At 41.2% G+C, this 23,510-nt stretch overlaps 1 protein-coding gene across 1 annotated transcript in view; it reads left to right on the top strand.

Moving 5' to 3' along the window:
- Positions 1 to 23,202, top strand: part of atp7b (ATPase copper transporting beta) — a 104,887-nt gene extending 81,685 nt beyond the window's left edge. The window contains exons 18-21 of the mRNA XM_078545238.1: positions 7,127 to 7,330; positions 7,511 to 7,628; positions 18,262 to 18,364; positions 22,226 to 23,202. Coding sequence (XP_078401364.1) covers positions 7,127 to 7,330; positions 7,511 to 7,628; positions 18,262 to 18,364; positions 22,226 to 22,415 — 615 coding nt within the window. The 3' untranslated portion in view covers positions 22,416 to 23,202. The remainder of the gene's footprint in view (positions 1 to 7,126; positions 7,331 to 7,510; positions 7,629 to 18,261; positions 18,365 to 22,225) is intronic.
- Positions 23,203 to 23,510: the final 308 nt, after the last annotated feature.

Raw genomic sequence — 23,510 nt, 5'->3', positions numbered from 1 at the left:
GAAAGTAAACTTGCAAGGAACATAAAAACTGACTGTAAAAGCTTCTATAAATATGTGAAGAAAAAAGATTAGCGAAGACAAACGTAGTTCCCTTTTTTTTATTCAATCATGGGATGTGGGCATCGCTGGCTAGGCTAGCATTTATTGCCCATCCCTAATTGTTCAGAGGGCATTTAAGAGTCAACCACATTGCTGTGGGCCTGAAGTCACATGTAGGCCAGACCAGGTAAGGATAGCGGATTTCCCTCTCTAAAGGACATTAGTGAACCAGATGAGTTTTTACAACAATCGACAATGGCTTCATGGTCATCATTAGACTTTTAATTCCAGATTTTATTTATTGAATTCAAATTCCACCACCTGCCGTGTTGGGATTGGTACCCAGGTTCCCAGAGTGTAACCCTGGGTCTCTGGATCATTAGTCCAGCGACAATACCACTACGCCATCACCTCCCCTTACAGTCAGAAACGTTGGAAATTATAATGAGGAACAAAGAAATGGCAGAAGAATTGAACACATATTTTGGTTATGTCTTCACAAAATAGGACACAAATAATTCCCCAGAAATGTTAGGGAACCAAGGGTCTAGTGAGAGGGAAGAATTGAAGAAAATCAGTATTAGTAAATAAATGGTGCTAGAGAAATTAATGGGGTTAAAGGCTGAAAAATCCCCAGGGCCTGATAATCTACACCCCAGAGCACTAAAGGAAGTGGCCCTGGAAATATTGGATGCATTGGTGGTCATCTTCCAAAATTGTATGGACTCTGGAGCAGTTCCTACAGATTGGAGGGTGGCAAAATTAACCCCACTATTTAAAAAAGAAGGGAGAGAAAAAAACGGAGAGTTACAGATCAGTTAGCCTAACATCAGCAGTGGGGAAAATGCTACAGCCTATTATAAAAGACCTGGTAATGGAACACTTGGAAAGCATTAAGGGATTAGACAAAGTCAGCATGGGTTTATGAAAAGGAAATCATGCTTAATTAACCTACTGGAGTTTTTTGAGGATGTAACTAGTAGAATAGATAATGGAGAACCAGTGGATGTGGTGTATTTGGATTTCAAGAAGGCTTTTGATAAGGTCCCACATTAGAGGCTAGTGGGCAAAATTAAAGCACATGGGATTGGGGGTAATATACTGGCATGGATTGAGAATTGGTTGACAGACCAGAAACAGAGAGTGGGAATAAATGGGACTTATTCCTGGTGGCAGGTGGTGACTAGTGAAGGGATTAGTGCTGGGGCCCCAGCTGTTCACAATATATATAAATGACTTGAATGAGGGAACCAAATGCAGTATTTGCATGTTTGCTGACAAGACAAAACTGGGTGGGATTGTGAGGAGGATGCAAGGAGGCTTCAGGGCGATTTAGACAAGTTGTGTGTGTGGGCAAACACATGGCAGATGCAGTATAACGTGGACAAATATGAAGTTATATGCTTCGGTGTGAAAAACAGAAAGGCAGAGTATTACTTAAATGGTGATATATTGGGAAATGTGGATGTATAAAGGGATCTGGGTATCCTTGTACACCAGTCAATGAAAGTAAATAGGCAGGTGCAGCAAGCAATTAGGAAGGCAAATTGTATGTTGACCTTCATTGCAAGAGGATTTGAGTTCAGAAGTAAGGATGTCTTACTGCAGTTATACAGGGCCTTGGGGAGACCACACCTGGAGTATTACGTACAGTTTTGGTCTCCCTACCTAAGAAAGGATATACCTGCCAAAGAGGGAGTGCAGCGAAGGTTCACTAGGCTGATACCGGGGATGGCAGGACAGTCGTATGAGGAGAGATTGGTTCGACTGGGCCTGTATTCATTAGAGTTTAGAAGAATGAGAGGGGATCTGATTGAAACATATAAAATTCTAACAGGGCTAGACAGACTGGATGCAGGGAAGATGTTTACCCTGGTTGGGGAGTCTTGAAGCAGGGGCACAGTCTCAGGATATGGGGCAGGCCATTTAGGACTGAGATGAGGAAAAAATTTTTCACTCAGAGGGTGGTCAACCTGTGGAATTCTCTCCCACAGAAGGCTGTGGAGGCTGGGTCCCTCAGTATATTCAAGAAATAAATTGATAATTTTTTGGATTTTAGGGGCATCAAGGGGTATGGAGAGAAAGTGGGAATATGGCGTTGAAATAGAGGATCGGCCATAATCATATTGAATGGCGGAGCAGGCTCGAAGGGCCAAATGGCCTACTCCTGCTCCTAGTTTCTATGTTTCCTCTTCCCCTCTCCCTCTGAACCTGGGGAATGGAAGTGATCAAAGACGGGCTAAGTTAATGCGCCAGGTGCTTTGAAGTCCCATGTTAGTAAACCTGTGATGATCAGGTGGTGAGTCGCCAGTGACCAAAATCAGGTTTCTTAGTATGGGAGAGAATTGTAAAGAACTTGCATTTAAAGAAAATCATACTCTCACAGTATCCAAAAGTGCTTTATAATTAACTACTTTACTATAAATATGTATTGCTAATGAAGGATTCAAGAAGAATCAGTTCCATGGGGAATCAGAAATAATAGGATTACTGACTCGATCCCTTAATTCAGGACACTGAAAACCTGAGAGAAGGTACAATCCATTATTAAGTGCTGAGACATGCTGACCCCACCAGTGTGCATGGGGTTGCAGGAAGGTCCTATTTTGTGAGGTGATAGGCACTGGGCCCACTGAAGATGCAGCTAAGTACCCTGCAATGCTAATGAGGTTGGAAAGTCCAACCGAAGGGTGACCTGCCAAGGAGAAGGAAAATAAAACAAGGACTTACATTTATATAGCATCACTTGTAACTTTGAGACCCATTCTTAAGCACTTTACAGCCAATGAGGTACTTTTGAATGTTGTAAGGATGTCTCAGAGCGGCTAGAGGACATTCTGAAGGGGGAGGGTGAACAGCCAGTGGTCGTGGTACACATTGGTACAAACGACATAGGTAAAAAAGACAAGGAATGAGGTCCTAAAAGCAGAATATAGGGAGTTAGGAAGTAAGTTGAAAAGTAGGACCTCAAAAGTAGTGATCTCAGGATTACTACCAGTGCCACGTGCCTATCAGAGTAGAAATAGCAGGATATATCGGATGAATACGTGGCTGAAGAGATGGTGTGAAGGGGAGGGTTTCAGATTCCTGGGGCATTGGGACCGGTTCTGGGGGAGGTGGGACCAGTACAAACTGGTTACATCTGGGCAGGACCGGGACTGATGTCCTAGGGGGAACATTTGCTAGAATGGTTGGGGAGGATTTAAACTAAAATGGCAGGGGGATGGGAACCTATGCAAGGAGTCAGAGGAAGGGGAATCAAAGACAAGAACAAAGGACAGAAAGTGGAATAAGAAAAGTGATAGAGAAATCAAGGGCAAGAATCAAACAGGGCCTCAATGAAAAATTGTGGGAACGGGACAAGTAATGTTAAAAAGACAAGCCTTAAAGCTTTGTCCCTTAACATGAGGAACATTCACAATAAAGTGGATGAATTAACCGCGCAAATAGATGTAAACAGGTATGATATAGTCGGGATTACGGAGACATGGCTGCAGGGTGACCAGGGATTGGAACTGAACATCCAGGGGTATTCAGTATTTAGGAAGGACAGACAAAATGGAAACGGCGGTGGAGTTCCATTGCTGGTTAAAGAAGAAATTAACACAATAGTGAGGAAAGATATTAGCTCCGACGATATGGAATCTGTATGGGTAGAGCTGAGAAACACTAAGGGGCAAAAAACGTTAGTGGGCGTTGTATATACACCCCCAAACTGTAGTGGTGATGTTGGGAATAGCATTAAACAGGAAATTAGAGATTGCATGTAATAAAGGAACATCTGTAATTATAGGTGACTTTAATATGCATATAGATTGGGCAAATCAAATTAGTAACAATACCGTAGAGGAGGAATTCCTGGAGTGTATAAGGGATGTTTTTCTGGACCAATACATTGAAGAACCAGTGACAGAACAGGTCATCCTCGACTGGGTATTGTGTAATGAGAAAGGAATAATTGGCAGTCTAGTTGTGCGAGGCCCCTTGGGGATTAGCGACCATAATATGATAGAATTCTTCACCAAGATGGAGAGTGACGTAGTTGATTCTGACATTTGGGTCCTGAATCTTAATAATGGAAACTACGATGGTATGAGGTGTGAGTTGGCTATGATGGATTGGGAAACATTACTTAAAGGGATGATGGTGGATAGGCAATGGCAAACATTCAAAGAGTGCATGGGTGAACTGCAACAGTTGCTTATTCTTGTCTGGCGCAAAAGTAAAATAGGAAAGGTGGCCAAACCATGGTTTACAAGGGAAATTAGAGATAGTATTATATGCAAGGAAGAGGCATACAAATTGGCCAGAAAAAACAACAGACCTGAGGATTGGGAGCAGTTTAGAATTCAGCAAAGGAGGACCAAGGGACTGATTAATAAGGGGAAAATAGAATACGAGAGTAAGCTTGCAGGGAACATAAAAACTGACTGTAAACGTTTCTATAGGTATGTGAAGAAAAAAAGATTGGTGAAGACAAATGTAGGTCCCTTACAGTCAGAAACAGGGAAATAGACCAACTAAATACATACTTTGGTTCTGTCTTCACAAAGGAGGACATTAATAACATACCAGAAATGTTGGGGAACACAAGGTTTAGTGAGACGGAGGAACTGAAAGAAATCAGTATTAGTAGGGAAATGGTGTTGGGGAAATTGATGGGATTGAAGGCCGATAAATCCCCGGGGCCTGATAATCTACATCCCAGAGTACTTAAGCAAGTGGCCCTAGAAATAGTGGATGCATTGGTGGTCATCTTCCGAGATTCTATAGACTCTGGAACAATTCCTACAGATTGGAGGGTAGGTAATGTAACCCCACTATTTAAAAAGGGAGGCAGAGAGCAAACAGGGAATTATAGACCAGTCAGCCTGACGTTGGTAGTGGGGAAAATTCTAGAGTCCATTATAAAAGATTTAATAGCTGAGCACGTGGAAAACAGTGGCAAAATTGGACAGAGTCAGCATGAATTTATGAAAGGGAAATCATGCTTGACAAATCTACTGGAATTTTTCAAGGATGTAACTAGTAGAGTTGGTGAGGGGGAGCCAGTGGATGTGGTTTATTTGGACTTTCAGAAGGCTTTCGACAAAGTCCCACATAAGAGATTGGCGTGTAAAATTAAAGCGCATGGGATTTAGGGTAGTGTATTGAGATGGATAGAAAACTGGTTAGCAGACAGGAAACAAAGAATAGGAATAAACGGGTCTTTTTTCGAATGGCAGGCAGTGACTAGTGGGGTACCGCAGGGATCAGTGCTGGGACCCCAGTTATTCACAATATATATTAATGATTTAGATGAGGGAATTAAATGTAATATCTCCAAATTTGCAGATGACATAAAGCTGGGTGGGAGGGTGAGCTGTGAAGAGGATGCAGAGATACTTCAGTGTGACTTGGACAAGTTGAGTGAGTGGGCAAATGCATGGCAGATGCAGTATAATGTGGATAAATGTGAGGTTATCCATTTTGGTAACAAAAACAGGAAGGCAGATTATTATCTAAATGGCTATAAATTGAGAGAAGGGAATGTGCAACGAGACCTGGGTGTTCTTGTATACCAGTCGCTGAAGGTAAGCATGCAGGTGCAGCAGGCGGTAAAGAAGGCAAATGGTATGTTGGTCTTCATAGCCAGAGGATTCGAGTACAGGAACAGGGATGTCTTGCTGCAATTGTACAGGGCCTTGGTGAGACCACACCTGGAATATTGTGTGCAGTTTTGGTCTCCTTTTCTGAGGAAGGATGTTCTTGCTATAGAGGGAGTGCAGTGGAGGTTTACCAGACTGATTCCTGGGATGGTGGGACTGACACATGAGGAGAGATTGAGTCGATTGGGATTATATGCGCTGGAGTTCAGAAGAATGAGGGGGAATCTCATAGAAGCCTATAAAATTCTAACAGGACTAGACAGGGTAGGTGCAGGAAGGATGTTCCCGATGGTGGGGGAGTCCAGAACCAGGGGTTACTGTCTGAGGATATGGGGTAGACCATTTAGGACTGAGATAAGGAGAAATTTCTTCACCCAGAGAGTGGTGAGCCTGTGGAATTCGTTACCACAGAAAGTAGTTGAGACCAAAACATTGTATGCTTTCAAGAAGGAATTAGATATTGCTCTTGGGGCGAAAGGGATCAAAGAGTATGGGGAGAAAGCGGGAGCAGGCTATTGAGTTGGATGATCAGCCATGATCGTAATGAATGGCGGAGCAGGCTCGAAGGGCCGAATGGCCTACTCCTGCTCCTTGTTTCTATGTAATGTAGGAAAAGCGGCACCCAGTTTGCACACACCTGGCTCCTACAAATGGCAATGTGATATATACCAGATAATGTTTTATTGATGATGAGCAAGGGACAAATATTAGCTAGGACACCATGTACAACTCCCCTGTTGTTATCTGAAATAGTGCCATGGGATCCTTAACATCCATACCTGAGAGAGCAAACAGGATCTTGGGTTAATAGTTTATCCGAAAATTGGAACCTCAGTAATGCACTGGAGTTTCAACCTAGATATTTGTGCTCAAGTCTCGAGTATGAGACTTGAACCCACAGTTTTCTGTCTCGGAGGTGAGAGTATGACCAACTGAGCCACAAGATCAGGGTCCCAATCCCCTCAGAAGATCTGGAAGCTTCCCACAGTGGTTCTCTTTGTGAACAGGCACATTTAATTTTGTTTTGAAATAATCATCTTCAGGGATTCAGGGCACAATCCTTGTCCTTTTGGAAGATTCCCATTGAAATTATGGAATGAGTACCCCGCTTTCTTAGCATCCAGTCTCTTTACTATGTTCTACTAGAGGTGACCATTTAGTACATACAGTATATTCATAAGAAGACCTTATACACTGCCATCTCCTCAGAGGTGAAGGTCTTTATGTTCACATTTCAAGTTACTCATTTTTCAAAAGTAATGTTTTTAAGAGTTCCCAGACCCAGTGGAAATATATACATGAATTAATAAGATACTTGTCCCATTTAATGTTCCTAATCGCAGTTATCAGAAATTTAAATTGGTTTAGATTTTTATAGTTGGTATAACTATATACAAGAAACCCTTTATCCTTTTATGCTTGTGCTTCCATTTTTTAAGGTTGGCATCAAGAAGGTGTTTGCAGAAGTTCTTCCCTCACATAAAGTAGCCAAAGTGCAGGAACTTCAGAATCAGGGGAAAATTGTAGCAATGGTTGGAGATGGAGTGAATGATTCTCCAGCCCTGGCAAAAGCTGATGTGGGAATTGCTATTGGAACCGGCACAGATGTGGCTATTGAAGCAGCAGATGTCGTGCTTATTAGAGTGAGCCAGTGTTAATATTCATATAATATTTAACTCTTAAGTTTTGTTCTCAGATTGTCCACATTTTATTGCAAAGATAGACCCAGGATAAAACTAGTCATTAGAAATACAAAATTATTATTTGAACATATCTTTTCATTTATATTTTACGGTTTCATGCATTCTCTGTTTGCCCCCCAGAATGATCTGCTGGATGTCGTAGCTAGTATTGATTTGTCAAAAAAGACCGTTCGTCGAATTCGAATAAATTTTATTTTTGCTTTATTTTATAACCTGCTAGGAATCCCTATTGCTGCTGGTGAGTGGGAGCTTTGCTTTGCTTTATTTACTTCGTCATGTTAAATGTCATATTTAATTTTTAAAAACTCTATGCTTTTTACCCCTCTCCATTGCAATTAAAGTACTTATAAATTGCATGAGACCTGTGCCAGTGCTGTTAAACTTCTCAGATTTGAGTTTCATGCAGTTGGCTGCACGACACTAGGAAATTCTGAGGAACAAAGGGACCTTGGCATCAGTGTTCATAGATCTATGAAGGTGGAGGGGCACGTTAGTGGGGTGGTGAAAAAGGCATATGGGACACTTGCCTTTATCAATCGAGGCATAGATTACAAAAGTAGGGAGGTCATGTTGGAGTTGTATAGAACCTTGGTGAGGCCACAGCTGGAGCACTGTGTGCAGTTCTGGTTGCCACATTATAGGAAGGATGTGATTGCACTGGAGGGGGTGCAGAGGAGATTCACCAGGATGTTGCCTGGGATGAAACATTTAAGTTATGAAGAGAGGTTGGATAGACTTGGGTTGTTTTCATTGGAGCAGAGAAGACTGAGGGGTGACCTGATCGAGGTGTGCAAGATTATGAGGAGCATGGACAGTGTGAATAGGGAGCAGCTGTTCTCCTTAGTTGAAGGGTCAGTCACAAGGGGGCATAAGTTCAAGGTGAGGGGCAGGAGGTTTAGGGGGGATGCGAGGAAAAACCTTTTTACCCAGAGGGTGGTGACGGTCTGGAATGCACTGCCTGGGAGGGTGGTGGAGGAGGGTTGCGGCACATCCTTTTAAAAAGTACCTGGATGAGCACTTGGCACATCATAACATTTAAGGCTATGGGCCAAGTGGGATTAGGTAGGTAGGTCAGGTGTTTCTCACGTGTCGGTGCAGACTCGATGGGCCGAAGGGCCTCTTCTGTGCCGTGATTCTGTGTGAAAACTTTCAGCAGTCACCAAGACCAATGTTTAAAAAGATGTTTTTTGTGTATCTTCTGGGAAATAGCCCTTACTGAACCCCAGCAGTGCTGTTTGCCTTGCAACTGGCTTCTAGAAAGCACCTTGGGGGACCCAGTGGCATTTGTGCACATACATATGAACATATGAATTAGGAGCAGGAGTAGGCCTCTCAGCCCCTCAAGCCTTCTCCGCCATTCAATAATTCATGGCTGATTTGAATGTAACCTCAACCCCACAATCTTGCCTACCCCAGATAACTTTTCACCCCCTTGTTAATCAAGAGTCCATCTAGCTCTTCCTTTAAAAATATTCAAAGACACTGCTTCCACTGCCTTTTGAGGAAGAGAATTCCAAAGACTCTCAACCCTCAGAGAAAAATTTCTCCTCATCTCTGCCTTAAATGAGCATCCCTTATTTTTAAACAGTGACCACCTAGTTCTAGATTCTCCCACAAGAGAAAACATCCTCTCCACATCCACCCTGTCAAGACCCCTTAGGATCTTAAAGGTTTTAATTAAGTCAGCTCTTACTCTTCTAAATTTCAGTGGATACAAGCCTAACCTGTCCAACCCATCCTCACAAAACAAGCTGCCCATTCCTGGTATTAGTCTAGTAAACCTTCTCTGAACTTCTAACACATTTACACCTTTCTTTAAATAAGGAGACCAGTACTGTATACAATACACCAGATGTGATCTCACCAATTCCCTGTATAACTGAAGCATAACCTCCCTACTTTGGTAATCAATTCCCTTACAATAAACATTAACATTCTATTAGCTTTCCTAATTACCTGCTGTACCTGCATACTAACCTTTTGTGATTCATGCACTAGGACACCCAGATCTTTCTGACTCTCAGATCTCTGCAATCTCTCACCATTTAGATAATATGCTTTTTTTATTCTTCCTTACAATATGAACAATTTCACATTTGCCCATATTATATTCCATTTGTCAAATCTTTGCCCACTCACTTAACCTATCTATGTCACTTTGTAGCCTCCTTACATCCTCTTCACAATTTACTTTCCTACCTATCTTTGTCGTTAGCAAATTTAGCAACCATTCCTTTGGTTCCTTCATCCAAGTCATTTATATAAATTGTAAAAAGTTGAGGCCCCAGAACTGATCTCTATGGCACACCACTTGTCACATCCTGCCAACCAGAAAAAGACCCATTTATGCCAACTCTCTACTTCCTGTTAGCTAACCAATCTTCTGTCCATGCCAATATGTTACCCCCTACACCCTGAGCTTTTATTTTCTGCAAAAGCCTTTGATCTGGCACTTTATCAAATGCCTTCTGAAAACCTAAGTACAGTACATCCACCGGTTCTACTTTATCCACAGCACATACAACTCCTTCAAATAACTCCAATAAATTGGTTAAACATGTTTTCCCTTTTACAAAACCTTGTTGACTCTGCCTGATTGCCTTTAATTTTTTTTAAGTGCCCTGCTATAGCTTCTTTAATAATTTCTAACATTTTCCCTATGACAGATGTTAGGCTAACTGGCTTGTAGTTTTCTGCTTTCTGTCTCCCTCCCTTTTTGAATAAAGGAGCTACATTCGCTATTTTCCAATCTAATGGATCCTTCCCCAAATCGAAGGAATTTTGGAAAATTAAAACCAATGCATTAATTAATCTCACTAGCTACATCTTTCAAGACCCTAGGGTGAAGTCCATCCGGACCTGGGGATTTGTCAGTCCGCAGCCCCAACAATTTGCTCAATACCGCTTCCCTGGTGACTGTAATTTTCCTGAGTTCCTCCCTCTCTTCCATTTCCTGATTTACAGCTATTTCTGGGATGTTACTTGTGTCATCTGTAGTGAAGACCGAAGCAAAATACCTGTCACTTTCCATTATCAATTCCTCAGACATACTCTCTATCGGACCAATACTCACTTTGTTAACTCTTTTCTTAAGTATCTATAGAAACTCTTGCTATCCGTCTTTATATCACTAGCTAGCTTTCTCTCATACTCTAATTTTTCCCCCTCCTTAATCTTTTAGTCATTCTTTGCTGTTCTTTATATTTTTTCCAGTCTTCCGACCTGTCACCTGTCTTTGCGTAACGATATGCGTTTCCTTTAAGTTTGATACTATCTTTAATGTTTTTAGTTAACCATGGGCCCTCCCCTTGGAATTTTTCTTTCTCATTGGAATGTATATATTCTGAGTATTCTGAAATACCCCTTTAAATGTCTGCCACTGAACTTCTAATGATATATCCCTTAACCTCATTTGCCCATTCACTTTAGCTAGCTTTCCTTTCATGCCCTCATAATTGCCCTTATTTATGTTTAAAATACTAGTCTTGGACGCACTCATTCCTCCCTCAAAATGAATGTAAAATTCAATCATATCATGATCATTGCTACCTTGAGGTGCCTTCACTAGGAGGTTATCAATTAATCCTATCTCGTTGCTCAATACCAGGTTTAGTATAGCCTGCACTCTGGTTGGCTCCAGAACATGCTGTTCTAAGAAACTATCCTGAAAACATTCTATGAACTCCTCATCTATGCTACCTTTGTCCAACTGATTTTTTCGGTATATATGTAGATAAAAATCCCCCATGATTATTTCTGTACCTTTCTGGCAAGCTCCCATTATCTCTACTTTTATGCCCTGTATTACCATGTAGTTACAATTAGGGGGCCTGTAGACCACTCCCACAAGTGACTTCTTGCCTTTATCATTCCTCATCTCAACCCAAACCACTTCTACATCCTAGTTTCCTGAACTTAGATCAACCCTCTCTAACGTGCTAACACCATCATTAATTAACAGAGCCACCCCTGCACCTTTTCCTAATTTCCTGCGCTTCCTAAATGTCACGTACCCTTCAATATTCGGGTCCCAATCTATGTCATTCTGAAGCCGCATCTGTGTAATGGCTATCAGCGTAAATAGAAATAAATAAGTGCTATCGGTTCATCTGTTTTGTTTCGAATGCTACATGCATTGAGGTACAGAGCCTTTAGTTTTGTCCTTTTATTATTTTTGTTGCGTCTAGCCTTATCTGCCGATTTACTTTTAGATTTGTACTCTCTGCCCCTTCCTGTCACTCTGTTCTTTATTTCCCGTATTAATATCTGTCTCCCTTGCCTTGTCTCTACTCGTCTCTACCACATCTTCCCAAATTTGATCCCTTACCCCTACTGTTCAGTTTAAAGCCCTCTCTACTTCCCTAGATAGGCATCTTGTGAGGACACCAGCCCCAACACAGTTCAGGTATAGACCATCCCAACAGTACAGATCTGACTTCCCCCAATATTGGTGCCAGTGCCCCACAAACTGGAACCCACTTCTCCCAGACCAGTCTTTGAGCCACAAGTTCGTTTCTCTAATCTTATTTGTCCTATGCCAATTTGCACGTGGCTCAGGTAATAATCCAGAAATTATTACCTTTGAGGTCCTGCTTTTTAATTTGGTGCCCAGCTCCTCACCCTGACTATGCAGAGCCTCCTTTCTCATTCTGCCTATTTCATTGGTACCTACATGGATCACGACCACTGGATCCTATCCCTCTTAATGCAAGTTCCTCTCCAGCCCTGAGAGCTGGGAGGCGTATATAGGCCCCCGAAAAGTTGCCTCGCTGAAAGACAAAATATAAACTGGGAAATAATGGAGGCATGTAAGAAGGGCGCTACAATTGCCATGGGTAATTTTAATCTGCATATTAAAGACGAATTTGTAGAGTGCTTCAGGGATTGTTTCTTAGAGCAATACATTGCAGAACCTACCTGGGAACAGGCCATTTTAGATCTAGTAATGTGGAATGAGGTAGGATTAATAAGAGATCACGTAGTTAACGATGCTCTAGGGGGTAGCGATCACAACATGGTAGAATTTCAAATTCAATTTGAGGGCGAGCAACTCGGATCTCAAACCAGTGTCCTCAACTTAAATAAGGGCAATTACAGAGGTATGAAGAAAGAGTTGTCTAAAGAGGGCTGGGAAAATAGACTAAGGGGAAGGTCAGTGGATGAGCAGTGGCAGACATTTAAGCAGATATTTCATAACGCTCAGCAAAAATTTAACCCGGTCAAAAGGAAGGACTTGATGAGAAGGATGAACCACCCGTGGTTAACAAAGGTGGTCACGGAGAGTATCCAATCAAAAACTAAGGCATACAAAGTGGTGAAAACTAGTTGTAGGCCAGAGGATTGGGAATTTTTTAGGAACCAGCAGCGGATGACTGAAAAGCTAATGAAGAGGGAGAAAATTGATTATGAAAGTAAATTGGCAAGAAATATAAAAACAAATAGCAAGAGCTTCTACGGATGTATAAAAAGAAAGAGAGTAGCTAAAGTGAGCATGGGACCTTTGGAGGATGTGACTGGAGAATTGATAATGGGGAACAGGGAAATGGCAGATAAATTTAAATCAATATTTTGCATCGGTCTTCATGGTGGAGGACACTATAAACATTCCAAAGATATCAGATAAGCAAGGAGCTAATGGGAGGAAGGACCTTGTAACAGTCTCTATCACAATGGACAAAGTATTTGACAAACTAATGGGACTAAAGGCAGACAAGTCACCAGGACCTAATCGCCTGCATCCTAGGGTTTTAAAGGAAGTGGCTGCAGAGATAGTGGAGGCATTAGTCGAAATATTCCAGAGCTCACTGGATTCTGGGAGGGTCCCAGCGGATTGGAAAACCGGTAATGTTATTCCCCTGTTCAAGAAGGGAGGGAGACAAAAACCAGGAAACTATAGGCCAGTCAGCCTAACACCTGTCATTGGGAATATGCTAGAGTCCATTATTAAGGAAGAAATAGGACATTTAGAAAAGCTTAACACAATCAGAGTCAACATGATTTTCTGAAGGGGAAATCATGTTTGACAAATTTGCTAGAGTTCTTTGAGGATATAACAAGCAGAGTTGATAAAGGGGAACTGGTAGATGTAGTGTATTTGGATATCCAGAAGGCATTCAAAAGGTGCCATATAAAATGTATTGCACAAGATAAGAACTCTCAGTATTGGGGTAATGTATTAGCATGGATTGAAGATTAGTTAACACACAAGACAGAGTCGGGATTAATGGGTCTTTTTCAGGTTGGAAAAACGTAACTAGTGGATAGTAAATAATTGAGGCCCTGGGACTTCAGTCCTAGCGCCGCAATTATTTACTATCTATATTAATGACTTGGAGGAGAGGGCAGAGTTAATGTATCCAAATTTGCTGCTGATACAAAAATAGATGGGAGTTGTGATGAGGACATAAGGAATCTGCAAAGGGATATAGACAGGTTGAGTGAGTGGGCAAAAACTTGACAGATGGAATTTAATGTAGGAAAGTGTGAGATCATGCATCTTGGTAGGAAAAATCAAAAGGCAGATTATTATTTAAATGGAGAGAGACTCCAAAAAAGTGCATCACAGAGGGATCTGCGTGTTCTTGTGCACGAAACACAAAAAGTTAGCATGCGGGTGCAGCAAGTAATTAAGAAGGCAAATGGAATTTTGGCCTGTATTGCTAAGGGGCTGGAGTTTAAAAATAGGGAAGCCTTGTTACAACTGTACAGGGTGTTGGTGAGGCCACGCCCGGGGTACCATGTACAGTTTTTGTCCCTGTATTTAAGAAAGGATATACTGGCATTGGAGGCAGTTCAAAAAAGATTCACTAGGCTGATTCCTGGGATGAAGGGGTTGACTTATCAAGAACGGCTAAACAGATTAGGCCTTTATTCATTAGAGTTTAGAAGAATGAGGGGTGATCTTATTGAAACGTACAAGATTCTGAGGGGGCTTGACAGAGTAGATGTTGAGAAGGTGTTCCCACTAGTGGGGGAATCTTGAACTAGGGGACATAGTTACAAAATAAGGGGACACTCATTTAAAACTGAGATGCGAAGGAATTTCTTCTCTGAGGGTAGTGAATGTCTGGAATTCTCTACCTCAGAGTTGTGGAAGCTAGATCAGTGAAAGTATTTAAAGAGGAGGTAGATAGAGCTTTGAAATATCAGGGCTATGACGAGCTGGCACGAAAGAGGAGTTGAGGCCAGGGGCAGATCAGCCATGATCATATTGAATGATTGCGCAGGCCTGAGGGGCTGAATAGCCTAGCTCCTATAGCTCTGAATAGCTCCCATTTCTTATGTTCTTATGTCCCAAACCCTGGCACTGGGCAGGCAACAGATCTATCTGGACTCTCGATCTTTGCTACAGAGAACAGTGTCAATCCCCCTTACTATACTGTCCCCTACTACCACTACATTCCTTTATGCTCCCCCAATTTGGATGGTTCCTGTACCATGGTGCCATGGACAGTTAGCTCATCCACCCTGCAGCCCCCACTCTCATCCAAACAAGCTGGGAGAACCTCAGACCTGTTGGACAATTGCAGAGCCTCACACTCCTGCCCTCTGGATCCACTTACCTGCCTCACTTGCAGTCACACTCTCCTGTCCCTGGCCACTGACCAAATCAGAAGACTTTATCCTAAGTGGTGTGATTGCTTCCTGATATAAAACATCCAGGTAACTTTCCCCCTCCCTGATGTGTCACAGAGTCTACAGCTCAGCCTCCAGCTCAATGACTCTGAGCCAAAGTTCCTCAAGCCACGCTTACTGCAAACGTGTTTGCCCTGGATCACAATGTTATCCAGGAGCTCCCACATACTGCAGCCTTGACACATCACCTGTCCTGCCATCCCTAGTGTGTTTTAAATAATTACTTAATTATATTAATCACTTATTTATGTTGCTTTCTTATATATTTTATTAAGTTTACCACCAAATTGTTTATGATTTTAAACCTTGGGGATAGAATAGAACTTACCCACTCACCAAACAGCTAGTTCCTTTCCCTGTAGTGGAGCAAGAACCAATTTCTGTGGCGTGACAAAGATAGAAAGAGGAAGCAAACAACTTTCTCCCCTTCTCACCAAACTCCAAGTCTTCACTCAGTTAGTCTGCTGAACTCCATTTTCCAAGGCTACACTAAAGAACCTTGAATTTATAATAAACTGAACTGGGGCTACAGTAACCAGATTCAACCAGTTAGCTAATTAACTATTCAGCTCCTACAGCTGAGAGTGAGTATACCCTGTCTAAACTTCAAGAAAGAAAGAACTTAGCTTGCTTACACAGTACTTTCCAGTTACTGCTGATTACAGACTCAATTATATTTTAAGAGCATAATTTAAGAACAAAATTAACACTTAAAACTCCCCTCTCGTCAAACTCCAAGTTTTTACTTACTCAGAGGGTGGGGGGAGGGGAGGAGAGCAATGGGGAGGGTGTGGTGACAAATATCTCTGTGCATTATAAAATTATGACAATAGGTTTAAAAACATTAGTCATTTTATTCACATACTGTGCTGATCCAATGAATAAAATAGTGTCATACCCCATTAATTGTAAAATATCTATCACCACGTTAAAATGCTGCATGACATTATTTACTATTTGCATTGTGTAGCAAACAAGCTAGAAATTGTATTGCATTTGCAATGTGAATGTTAAAATTTGATGTCCTCTTTGAAAACCCTGCGCAGATCGTAACTTTGAGGGATAGTAATATGAGATAACACCTAAATAATAGATTGGTGATATACAACTCATTAAAATAATTCTGCAATACGAAAATAATGAAGCATTGCTCTTTGCTTCAATAGCTTCTGATACAATACAATTTTTGAAACTTTAGAATTGTTCCTTGTTTTGAGTTTTGAATCATAGTTTTGTTAATTTGAACAGATGCTTTTTTTAAATATATAGATGAATGTGTATCTTTGGCTGAAGCAATTTAGACACCAGGTAGTTTTTAATTCAAGATAAAAGCAAAATACTGTGGATGCTGGAAATCTGAATTAATGCTGGAAAAACTCAGCAGGTCTGGCAGCATCTGTGGAGAGAAACAAAGTTAACGTTTCAAGCCCATGTGAACCTTCAGAGTTTTCCCAGCATTTTTTGTTTTTATTAAAGAAGTTATTGGTAACCTTTAAGGCTTGATCCAAAATATTGATATTTCTTTTCAAATTTCAAACCATTTATTTCATCCTTAGAATCATAGAATGATATGGCATAGAAGTAGGCAATTAGATCTGTTAATTCTGTGTCATAATATTTTTCCAGATGAGCCACCCAGTTGAAATCCACTCTCCTCATTCTCCATGTCTTTTAACATAACTCTATTGGACTGGAAGATTTTTTTCAGTGCTATACATTGTGTCCCTTGTTTGGTGATATATGCTTCTGGGTACAAAACCAAGTATTCTTTTTGCCCTTTTATGACCTTAATTACTTCACTGTCACCTTTAATGACCTATGAATCAGCAAACAAATGTTTCTCTGCTCCTCGACAATTTAAGGTATATTATTTTGTTCTTCCACAACATAATATCTATGTTCTGTATTTTTCCCCATTCTACTTACTTCCAAAATATACTACTTCACTGTTTACTGCATTAAACTTCACTTACCTCTAAACTACCCAACCTATCAATTCCTAAGTCTAGATCATTCCTATGTATTTAATAAATAAGCATGACCCTCAACACAGTTACTTGTGGAATGACACTCCCACCTTCAGTCTGGAAAAACTCTTGCTCTACCTAACCCTACCCTTTGCTTTCTGTCATTAACTGTCTATCCATGTGGCCACATTTCACTTAATTCATGGCAACACATTATTAAATGTTTTTTGAAAATCAATTTAAATTATACCATTTCACCACCACTTGGAAGTTCCCCTCCAAGCCACTCACCACCCTGACTTGGAAATATATCGCTGTTCCTTCTCTGCCACTGGGTCAAAATCCTGGAACCCCCTCCCTTATAACATTGTGGGTGTACCTACGCCACATGGACTGCAGTAGTTCAAGAAGGCAGCTCACCACCACCTCTGAAGGACAATCAGGGATGGGCAACAAATGCTGGCCTAACCAACGACGCCCACATCCCGCGAATGAATAGAAAAAAAAATCTCTTATCTATCCTCTGCTATTTCTTCAGTGGGATCTGCGTTTTAAATGCCCATGCTGATTGGCCCTATTGAAGTTGTACAAAAGCAAAATACTGCAGATGCTGGAAATCTGTAGCTGTGAGCAGATTATAATATCTTCCTCCCCACTCCCGGTACCTAGCTGGGGGCAGAGGGGAAGCATAAGTTGGAGCTGGAAGGCAGGGGTGGAGAAGCCATCACTTTCCTCACTCCCTCCAGTTAAGTTCTGTGTGGGAAGGATTGAAGACAACCTTCCTGCCTGGAGGCCAATTAAGGATCATTTAAGAACCTCATCCTGCCACTGCTGGTGTTTTACCAGTACATGGTAGGTGCGCACAATCTGACAGCCTGGATGGCAGATGGGCCCATTGCTGCGACCATTAGATCCAGCCCTGTGTTTCTCTCAGTGCTTTGTAGTTTCATTATTTGCTGTAGATTCTAATAATTTGCTAATAACTGAAGTAAGACTATGTGACCTGTAACTTTTTGGCTTAGCTATGTCTTTATTTGAAGACTGGCCTGACATTTATCATCTTCCAGCCCTCTGGCAATATTTTCATTCTGAAGAATTTTAGAAAATTATAGTCAAAAGCTCTGCTTTTCCTTATGCATTTTCCTTCAGGATTCTTGGATATAAGCTATCAGATTCATTTAATTTGTTTAATCTAAGTTAGAGTAGCTTCATTAATGGCCCTTGACTGTTGTGATGTTCCAAATATGCTCTGTTCTTTTGACTTTCTAGGAGTGTTTTTGCCATTTGGCCTAGTTTTACAGCCATGGATGGGTTCTGCAGCAATGGCTGCTTCCTCTGTTTCTGTAGTGGTTTCATCGCTATTGCTGAGACTGTAAGTAACTGAACGTTTTCACAAATTTTTATTTTTTGAAAGAAGTAGTGAATAGCACTGTTGTCTCACAGCAGAACACGTGAAGCTGTTTCAATTCATTCCTTTGATAAGAAATAGCTAGAAATGGAATTGGAGGCTACTGCCCAAAAATGGCCCTAATCAAGGCTACAAATGACATAGAATCATAGAAAGATTCCAGCACAGAAGGAAGTCATTCGGCGTGTCATGTCTGTACCTGCTCTGTAAGAGAAACTCACTTTGTTCCACTGCCCCGCTCTTTTCCCGTAGCCCTACAAATCTTTATCTTCAGGTGCTTACCCAGTTTCCTTTTGAAAGTCCTGATTATATCTGCCTCCATCACACTCTCAGTTAGTGCATCCCAGATCCTAGTTACTCACTCCATAATAGGCTTTTCTTCATGTTGCAGTTGGTCCTTTTACCAATCACTTTAAATTGTTGTCCTCTAGTTTCTGGACCCTTCTACCATAATGAGAACTGTTTCTCTCTATCTACTCTATCTAGGCCCCTCATCATTTTGAACATCTCAATCAAATATCTTCTCAAGCTTCTCCACTCTAAGAAGAATACGCCCAGCTTCTTCAATCTCTCCATGTAGCTTAAGCCACTCATTTCCTAAACTATTCTCGTAAATCTTTTCTGAATCCTCTCTAAAGTTTTCACATCCTTCCTAAATTGTGGTGCCCAGAATTAGACACAAGATACTTCATTTGAGGCTGAACCAGAGTTTAATAAAGGTTCATCATAATTATCTTGCTTTTGTACTCCATGCCTCTATTTATAAAGTCCAGCATTCCAGATGCCTTTTAAACCACTTTCTCAGCTTGCACTGCCACCTTCTCTGATGTTGCATATTTGCCCCCTGTTCCCTTTGTTCCTGCATCTCCTTTAGAATTGTGTCCTTTATTTTATATTGCCTTTCCTCATTCTTTCTACCAAAATGTACTATTTTACACTGCCCTGTATTAAATTTTACCTGCCACATGTCTGCCTATTCCATCAGCCTGTTAATGTCCCCTTGAAGTCTATCACTATCCTTCTCAAATTTCACAATACTTCCAAGTCACCCATCCTCTGACTGTGGTGCATTATCTCTCCTGCTCACTTCTTCACTTGTTGACATTCCTACTCTGCTGCCACTGTCCAAGATTTGACTCCCTCTTTATTAATCTTACAGTTTCCCTCTGTACATCTCTTGGCATCCTCCAAAAGCTCACAAAGACATTTGTTGCTGCCTCCTGACAAGCAGCAACCCCAATTGCCCCTCCGTACTCTCCCCGCAAGAGTCTTTAATCTCTGCCACAAACTCCATTTCCTAGCTACCAACTCCGTTTTCTCCATGGCAACTGTCCGAGACTTACTCAGACTGTTCGCAACCTTGGAGTCTTGGTCAACTTTGTCCGAGATTCCGACTACAAATCGCGCTTTCTCTAAGACAACATATTTCCACCTCCATAACATTGCCCTGTAGCCCCTGCCTCAGCTCACCTGCTGCCAAAATCCTCATCTATGTCTTTGTTGCTTCTAGACTATTCCATTGCACCCCTGGCTTGATTTCTGTGTTCTACCCTCCATAAACTTGAAGCTAACCAGAACTCTGCTGCTCGTATCTTAATTCACATCAAGCCCTATTCACTCATCACCCCTGTGCTTGTTGTCTTACCTTGCCTTCCCATTAAGCAACACGTTGATTTAAATATTTTCCACCTTGTTTCCAAGTCCCTCTATTGCTTCACCCCTCCCTATCTCTGTAATCTCCTACAGCCCCACAACTCGCCAAGATGCTTGCGCTCCTCCAGTTGTGACCACTTGAGCATCCCCACTTTTAATCACGCCTCCATTGGTGGCCATGCCATCGGTTGCCAAGGTGTCTGGCTAAACCTCTCTCTCTTTCCTCCTTTAAGATGCTTCTTAACCAGGTCATTTTCCCTAATATCTCCTTATGTGGCTCAGTGTCAAATTTTGCTTGATGATGCTTCTGTAAAGTACGTTGGGATGTTTTACTGCGTTAAAGGTGCTATAAAAATACAAGTTAATATCCTCTTTGGCATGATTGACCACACAATCCTCCTTCACTATTCAGCTCAATCAATTGCTTAGTTACATTATTACCTGCCATAATTATGGCATCTGTAGCAATGGCTTCCCTTCCTAACCCTGCATTTTTACTTCTGAGCTCCCCAAGGATTTGTCTTTGGCTGCCTCTTCTTCTTCTACATGCTGCTCCTTGGCAACACCATCATGGTGTTAGGTTCCACATGTATGTTGGCTACTCACAGCTCCTCTTCTCCACCATATCACTAACTCTTCCACTGCCTCTGTGTTGTTAGACTGCTTATTCAACATCAGCCCTGGATGAGGCACAATTTCTTCCAGTTAAACACTGGAAAGACCAAAGCCTATGTCTTCAGCCCCTGTTACAAATTCTGTACACTTGACATCTAGTTCGTCCCTCTCCCCTGCCAATGTCTCATTGCACAGACTGTTCTGAACACCAGTGTTCTGTTGGACCCCACTTTGACCTTCCAGGCCAATATTCTCTCCATTCCAACTTCATTCTGGCCTACCTTTACCTCTAACTTTGCCTGTGCTTCAGCTAATCTGCTGCAGAAACATTTATCCCTGCCTTTCTAAGCAGCAGACATGCCTATTCCAGTGTTTACCTGCCTGGCCTCCCATTCTTTCCCCTCCATGAAATGACACCCAAATCTCTGCTGCCTGTATCCTATTTCTCACCAAGTCTCACTTACCCACCACCCCTGTGCTCGATGACCTTCATTACTTCCTCCTGTTCCCCAAGTGCCTCAAATCTAAAATTCTCTTGTGTTGAATTCCCTTTATGACCTCTGCCTTCCTATCTCTGTAACCTTCTACCACCCTATAACCCTCCAAGAACTCGGCATTCCTCCAATTCTGGCCTTGTGAATCCCCCCCAGTCCCTTTACCTCCCCATTAGTGGCTTAGCTGTCCACTATCTAGGCCATAAATTTTGGAATTTATTCCTAAATCTTTCAACTTTCCGCTTTCCTCTCATCCCACAACATCCTCCTTAAACCTCATCTCTTTGAATAAACTTTTAGTCATGCTTTCTGATATCTCCTCCTCTGCCTCATTGTCCATTTTTGTCAGATTGCACTTCTATGTTACAGGTGCTATCGTAGGTGTGGGGAAGCAAACTGAGATGATAAAATGCCTTGCAGGATGTGACGGTTGTCTTGCTATGTAAAGTGGAAAATGTTAATTGTGGAGAGCACAGGTTGCAGATGAATAGCAGAAATGTGGGGATGGATGAGTAGTTTATGTAGACCATTCCCTGCAAAAAGATTGGGTTTGATGGAACTCATTCCATGTTTCATGTTGCCAGTAGTAATTGAGGTGGATATTGTTACAGATGTAGAAATTACACCTTTTAATCACTAGTTGTAAAGTCTAAATGTATTAAATACTATGGGTAAAAATCCATAATGTTAAAGTGTTTGATATCCCACTAACTAAACTCTTGCCCCATTGAATACAGTATCATTTTCCCAATTTTTCCTGTTATCCTTCTGCTCCTTTTTCTTACACTCATTCCACCACTATCACATTAGGAAGGATGGCAGATATCAATATAATGTAATATGATTGAAAACAAAACCAATGTTTTTTGCTGTGTCTATCAATTTGAATCAGACAACTTATGATCCATGACTTGTATTCTTTGGAATCAAAGAACAACCTCAATGTTTGACTGATTTTTCCTACAGAAATAGTTATACCTGCTTAGTAATTTAAATGGTGTGTGTGTGTCTATCCACAATTCTGAGTATAATTTATGTTCTATCTTGCCGTTCTCCATTTCAGCTACAAGAAGCCAGATATAGAAAAGCTTGAATCTCAAGCACAGGGTCGCATGAAGCAATTAACACCATCACAAATTAGTATCCGTATTGGATTAGATGACAGGCGACGAGATTTGCCAAGGTCCAGTGCCTGGGATCGAATAAGACGTACTAGTCAATTATCCCTCAACTCCTTGACCTCTGACAAATGACCATATCGGAGAGTATCTCTAAAGGAGGAACATGATAAATGCTCTCTGCTGGTTGGAGAGCAAAATGAAGACTATGATAGCTAAGGTGCTGATTATGAATTCAGAGAATATATTTTTTAAAAATGTGACCAAATAGTGCCCTTCCAATTTGAAGCTCATTAAATGTCCAACAGAAACAAAACGCTGGTGTGCTCAGCGTATAGCTGAAGACTAAATTGCTTCATTAATGTCACCTTGCCTTGAACCAAAGGCGCCAACCTTTCTCAGGTGGCACATAAGTAATGCTAGTGGCTTTAGTCTTTTGAGGTGTGTGTTGGGCATCCTCATGAAACCTAACCATTTACTATGACTTTAAGAGTGAGAGAACAAACAGTGATTCTGTACATTTCTCTAATTCTGTTGTGCAATAACATGACAAATTATGAACAGAGTGAATTCCAGCAAATATTACTTGATGGATACATTGAAATTTTGAAGGCTTGATTTAAAATTGAAATAGAAATGAGCAATTTCTTATGAATGTTTATATCTTTCTATCATTATCTATTTGAAGTTGCCAGATAGAAAAAGATTGACCTGTTTGTTAAAACATCAGCCAAACCAGGCAACTCTGCCTCAGTAGTTATCACTCAAAACTGGTGTGCCACGTTTTGATCTGAGTCAAGCTCATCGATAAAGATGAAAAAACTGACTCAGTCTGCTTTTTACCAATTAATATATGCCTCTTATTGGTTAGTTCCAGGCTAAAGATCAGAAAAGAATATTGCAATTTTCTCAGCATTCCTTACCTTAAAAAAAACCACAAAACAAACAACCGAAGGATAATTTAGAATAAAGGAATTGTGTACTTCTGAATGTGGTATTGATGATATTTTTGATTTCATCATGAATTTTTAACATCAACCATGTATGCATGTTGCATCAGAGCCTGACCCTGCAAAGGAATGCTGTTAGAAGTGTTAACAATGCAGTTAAAACATTTGTGTTGCCACAAACACAAACTTCCTCAAAGCTATTTAAATTTGAGCTTCAGGATAGATAGTGTTCCAAAATCATACTGAGCTGGAGGAGCCTTACTACGTGATGTGTGTATTC

Source organism: Cetorhinus maximus, chromosome 7 (assembly GCF_964194155.1).
Source record: "Cetorhinus maximus chromosome 7, sCetMax3.hap1.1, whole genome shotgun sequence".
In the NCBI taxonomy this organism is placed as follows: Eukaryota; Metazoa; Chordata; class Chondrichthyes; order Lamniformes; family Cetorhinidae; genus Cetorhinus; species Cetorhinus maximus.
The sequence above is the reverse complement of the archived record's forward strand: the minus strand, read 5'-3'. Positions and strand labels throughout refer to the sequence as shown.